Source organism: Nelumbo nucifera, chromosome 5 (assembly GCF_055504915.1).
Source record: "Nelumbo nucifera cultivar China Antique chromosome 5, China Antique-T2T, whole genome shotgun sequence".
Taxonomy (NCBI): Eukaryota; Viridiplantae; Streptophyta; class Magnoliopsida; order Proteales; family Nelumbonaceae; genus Nelumbo; species Nelumbo nucifera.
The window spans coordinates 74,897,524-74,903,452 of NC_142653.1; the positions used below are offsets into that span (position 1 = coordinate 74,897,524).

Below are 5,929 nucleotides of genomic sequence, written 5' to 3' on the forward strand. Positions count from 1 at the left end.
TGGCTTGAATTGGTCACATACTCGGCTACAGGAGACCAACTTTAACTCTGAAGAGCTCTAAGCAAGGTAATAAATATTACCAAATTTGACACTTGTCTGATTTGATCAATTCATTTGACTTACGTGGGTTTCTGGACCTATTTGTTTAGATAGGTCCAGACTGTGTCAGGGGTACTACGTTGTGCCTAGTCCCCTAATCTATAACGTATGTTTCTTTTACTTTAATATTAACAAATCAATAATGTATGTTTCAAACTTGCAATAGCAGTTTACTTAATCTTCTTATGAACAGGTAAGCAGAAACTAATTAAACAACCAATCAAGTACCAACTCCCATTATATTTTACCTAATTACAATATTTCTCTCTCATTCTTCTTAGCTTCCAATGTCTTTTTCTATGAGTCTCCTGTGTATATAAATACCCCAAACTATCTAACCATTCATCACAACAAGCCTCGAGTAAGTCCAGCTCTCCAGGTTAATTCCTTGTGTGACAGAAACCATTTCATAAAAAGACTAGGAATATTGCAAAATATGGCTCACTCTATGAGCTTTCTCATGGTTCTTTTGCTTCTTGCTTTTACTCCCTTCTGCTTTTCTCACAAGACTAGTGGTGGTTATCTCTACCCACAATTCTATGACTACTCCTGCCCAAAAGCTCAAGAGATTGTGAAGTCGATTGTTGCAAAGGCTGTTGCAAGGGAAGCTCGAATGGCTGCTTCATTGCTCAGGCTCCATTTCCATGACTGTTTCGTTAAGGTGCTTCTTCCATTACCCACCCATAAACAAAACCATACAAACAGCTAGCAAGAGTATTAATTAAGCTCTTTTGTATATTTTCTGTATACGTCTTTCCTTTTTAACTCTTTCTTTTTCCTTCATGGATTTCAGGGCTGTGATGCATCTCTACTGTTAGATAACAGTGGTAGCATAATCAGCGAGAAGAGATCCAATCCAAACCGGAACTCAGTACGAGGGTTCGAAGTTATAGATGAGATAAAATATGCCCTGGAGAAGGAATGCCCACACACCGTTTCTTGTGCCGATATTCTGGCCCTTGCTGCTAGAGATTCTACTGTTCTGGTAAAAACCCACATCACTAGTACACCTCTATAGATTCTATTGTTCTTATCGTCTTTTGTATGTGTGTCTGTGGGGAGAGAGAGAGAGAGAGGGAGGGAGAGAGAGAGATTTGTCAAAAAGCGCAAATGGGTATAAAGCTTGGGTTTAGGAAAAGAAGAGCAGGTTCTTTCATGGAAGAAAACCTAATTTATTGTCATTCCCATAGATTTAGGAGAAAGACCAAACCACCCATTTTTTTTCTTATTGTGTGCTCCTTTTTCTTTGCTGTGGTTCTCTGTAGAACTGATCAAAGCTAGCTGAAAGGACACCAACATGAATCCATTTAGTTTTATTCTGGAATTGATCAGAGTATCTCTAAGCTGGCTCATCCAAGTGTACAAATTGATGATTAATTTTGTTGCACATATATAGGCCGGAGGTCCTAGCTGGGAGGTTCCCTTGGGCAGAAGAGACTCCAGAGGTGCAAGCTTAAGCGGCTCTAACAACAACATACCTGCACCAAACAACACATTTCAGACTATCCTCACCAAGTTCAAGCTACAAGGGCTTAACATTGTTGACCTTGTTGCTCTCTCTGGTACGTATATATCCGTTGGAGATCATAAGCATTTTTTGGTGTATTAACTAAAGATTTCCGGTCTTCATCCAGTACTTTTATTATCTGATAGCCAGAGTTAGTTGAATCTGAATAACTACTTATATATATACATATACATGCAGAATGTCTTACACTTCTCTCTTTAGGGGGTGTTCTTTTTTTGGATTTTGAGAGAGGGAAAAGTTGATCAATGTCATTTTGGTTTCCATTGACCAAGGTCCCATTTTCTTTTTTCAGATTTATGTGGGGACCAGGAAAAGTTTATTTTCCTGGTTAAGTGATACCCATCTTGTATAGGTGGTGAGTAAACAACATTTTCACCTAGGGGGAAAAGTTGTCAACACTTGAATGGGACAAAAAATGTCCCTTTTAATAATGGATTTTTATGGCTAAAATGGTCAACACCTGGGTAAGTGTTTCCCAGAAAAAACATACCCAGATAACTGCATTTACCTGAATAAATAATTTACCGAAAAGCCAACCGGGCCTTAGATATTCTTTACAAGCATTTATAAATGTTACTACTTTGAAAAAGAGAAAAACCAAGAGTAATTAACAATATATATATGAAATTAAGCATGGTCTAACCATATTTCCTCATGCAGGGAGCCACACAATTGGGAATGCTAGATGCACAAGCTTCAGGCAAAGACTCTACAACCAGTCGGGCAATGGGCAGCCGGATTACTCACTTGACCAATCATACGCCATGCAGTTACGATCCAGATGCCCAAGATCCGGTGGTGACCAAAACCTCTTTTTCCTGGACTTCGTTACTCCAACGAAATTTGATAATCACTACTTCAAAAACATTTTGGCTTCAAAAGGCCTGCTCAATTCTGACCAAGTCCTGTTTACAAAGAGCAAGGCATCAATGGAGTTAGTGAAGAAATATGCTGAGAATAATGAGCTTTTCTTCGAGCAATTTGCTAAGTCCATGGTTAAGATGGGGAATATCTCTCCATTGACTGGTTCAAAAGGAGAGATCAGGAAGAACTGCAGGAGGATTAATAGTTATTAGGCAATGCATTTATTTATCAATGATGATCATTGTGCAATGTTGTAATTTTATTTTTATTCTTGTTTTTGGGCATGTGTAAGAGTCTGGTTTTCGTGGGTGCTTTGTTGTGGTTGTAATTTATATTGGTGTTTGTGATTTGAGTAACGAATTTTATTTTTCCCATAATAATTTGTTGAAGCTAGAGCTTTTCTGTCTTAATAAAAGGGGTAAGTAGAAAATCAGTTTCATTTATTTCCTTGGTATTTCTCTGTTTCAAATTCTCAATCAATCAAAAGCCTGTTAGTAGCTAGGGCCTGGGATCACCAATTTGCTAATCTTGTTATGGTCTTAAGCATGATCAGAGTCCCTCCCCAAAAATCAGCCTGTTGGGTTTTTGTTAGAGAGGTAAATGTTTATCTATTCTGTTGTATTTTAAGTTTTAAACACTACTAACAGTTTGTACTCATCTCAAACACTTCTTGTTAAGCTCTATAAATATCAATGATAAATGAAATAACGATGAGCACACTTTTTTCAACTTCTGACTGTATTATGGTATCAGAGACTTTTGACCCACGTCAACCTCTACTCACCATGACTTCCTCCCCAGGCTGATTCCACAGCCACAAACCGTTCCATTTCAGTTGTTTCTCTGTCAAACTTTATGAATCTCATCTCTGTGAGATTAGATGGAAATAACTACCTCCTTTGGACAAGCCAAATTTGTTCCAGCACTCAAGGGGCATCGCCTGCTGGGCTACATCAATGGCTCATTATTATCCTGCCCATCTAAGTTCCTCGGAGATTCAGCAAGTTCCCAAACCCCACAAGTTGTAAATCCTGATCATGAAGCCTGGATTGAGCAAGATCTGTTGATCCTCAGTTTGAAGTTGGAACTTGCCCATGTGAAGAAAGGAGACCTCTCCATCCCAGATTATTTCCAGAAAGTGAAGGGCCTTGCAGACTCACTGGCAGCTTCACAATATATAATCTCAGATTCTGATCTCATTCATTATCTTCTAGGTGGTATTCCTGTACAGTATGACATAGTAGTTTTCTCTGTCACCACCAGACTAGATGAGCTTATACTTCCAAATGTACAGAGCCTTCTCTTTCTTGGAAATTTATCTATTCACAACCAGTATCAAGGCATAGATCAGGATACAGTCGGTAATGGGGAGCATTTGCCTATTTCTCACAATGGTGATTCTATCATTCCTACTTCTCTGGTACTATACGTTTGCAAAATATTTTATGTGTTCCTCATATTGCAAAGAAATTGCTCTCCGTAAGTCAATTCTGTAGAGATAATGATGCTGCATTTCTATTTGATGCCTCTGGTTTTTCCGTTAAGGACAATGTGATGGGTAAGATTATTCTTAGGGGACCGAAGGATGGCCTATACCAGATACAGCCTTCATCCACTAATAAAGTGCACTGTCCTTCAACATTTGTTGGGAAGTGCACTTCACTATCTATTTGGTATCAACAAATAGGCCACCCTAGTCCACGCATCACCAATCATGTTACTTCTGCATTTCATTTACCAGTCACCAATAAGAGATTTTCCTTATGCGAAGTTGCTACTATTTCTCCACAATTCAAAAACATGGTTGAAATTTTACTTGATTGCAAAATCAAGATCTTGCAGATTGATGATGGCACTGTTGGATTTTAATCTCATTAAAGATTAAATCCAATGGGGTTTGATTGGTTAATTACATGACAAAATACACCTGCACACATGTTTTGAAAAATAGCTTTTCTCTTATTAAAACCAGTTTTAACTTATTCCACATTGGAAAATTACAAGAATTGCTTTGGGTTTTTTAATAGGAGCTTATTTACACTACTTAGATATAAGAGAAAAGAGTATGGAGGTTTTCTACCATGCAATGAGGCGCTTTAGAGGTGCACTTTGCTCACATTTGCATGGCTCGCAAAGGGCGGCTTTCGCTTTTGGTGCGACCTGACCATTGATGTGATCAACGGCTCGGGTGTGATCAAGAGGCACAATTCAAAGTTAATAGTTTCAATGTGCCTTTCTCTAAACCAACACCTTCCTCTGCTCCCTAACTCTTCACAAACTATTTAAGGAGCATGAGTCAAGAATTTCATATACATTTTTTTTCGAAAATCACTCTCTCTCTCTCTCTCTCAGTCCGATCTGCTACTATCTCACAGAAGGTTTCTTTCGAGACTCTTCAACTTTGCTGGTTGCAGATTCTCGTCCAAGGCTCTGTTGTATCCTGGGAACGGATTTCCCTATAACCCAACAACAAACTCAGTGAAACTGAGTGGGGGCAAATAACGTTTTAAAGACAATGTCTTTAAACGTTCCTCAGAGTTTCTCCTTCAATTTTCAAAGACCCATTTCCTTACAAGCACCGAATACAAACCGTTATGCTCTTTGCTCTCTACTTCTGGTATAGTGCATTGTAAGTCATGCCCTCATATTCAAGAACAAAATGGGTCTATTGAAAGGCGTCATAGACATGTTGTTGAAACCAGGCTTGCCATGATGGCCACTTCCTCTGCTCCTCCTACCAGATGGTTGGATGTTTTTACTACTATTGTATATTTAATTAACATATTACCTACAACGACACTTCAAATGGTATCTCCTTGGCAACGTCTCTTCAGATCCCCACCGGATTATAACTTCTTGGGCGTGCCTGCTACCTGCATCTTCGTCCCTACAACTCCAACAAGTTACAATTCAGATCCACTAAATGCATCTTCTTGGGGTTGGGAGAAATTTCAAGTGCCTTAATCCCCCCATCGGGCGCCTTTATATCTGAAGGGATGAGAGATTCATCATATGGATAGCCGAACCCTACAGGAAGGTTGGGAGAAATTTCAAAAATTTCTCTCTCTCCCATGTGGGAATCACATTCCCTATTTTAGAAAACTGTATTTTCAAATATCAATCTTGAACCTAAACCAGACGAAATCTGAAATCAAAAGGGAGTGGAGGGATATACCTGATACAAAGTAGTAATAACCTCCAATGAAAGTGTTCACGCACAAGGAAAAATCCAAAGACTGCTTCCACCAAAGATGACACGGTGCAGGATGAAGCAGAATCAGCAGGATGGTTTTTCAGCAAGAATCTAATGGAGGGCTAGTGAGCACGACTTTAGATTACCTTTTCTGCCAAAAGGTAATATCAAGAACTCTTCTTGATCGCTCCCACAGGTTGAGATCGAACTGGTATGGCAGCAAGAGCAAGAAAGAGTAGAAGACA

General features: G+C 39.1%; 1 protein-coding gene across 1 annotated transcript; it reads left to right on the forward strand.

The window, feature by feature from the left end:
• The first annotated feature begins 460 nt into the window (after positions 1-460).
• LOC104593959 (peroxidase 72-like) lies at positions 461-2,905 on the forward strand. Its single transcript, XM_010254084.2, has 4 exons — positions 461-760; positions 893-1,084; positions 1,496-1,661; positions 2,288-2,905. Exons 1-4 carry the CDS (start codon positions 536-538, stop codon positions 2,701-2,703), a joined length of 999 nt encoding a protein of 332 aa, XP_010252386.1. The 5' UTR covers positions 461-535; the 3' UTR covers positions 2,704-2,905.
• The last annotated feature ends 3,024 nt before the right edge of the window (positions 2,906-5,929 follow it).

What these genes read in the sequence shown, in the direction of transcription:
- LOC104593959 (XM_010254084.2), top strand. Translation starts at nt 536, where the DNA reads ATGGCTCACTCTATGAGCTTTCTCATGGTTCTTTTGCTTCTTGCTTTT. An exon ending in TCCATGACTGTTTCGTTAAG is followed by an intron (nt 761 to 892) that starts GTGCTTCTTCCA and finishes CATGGATTTCAG; the next exon opens with GGCTGTGATGCATCTCTACT. An exon ending in CTAGAGATTCTACTGTTCTG is followed by an intron (nt 1,085 to 1,495) that starts GTAAAAACCCAC and finishes GCACATATATAG; the next exon opens with GCCGGAGGTCCTAGCTGGGA.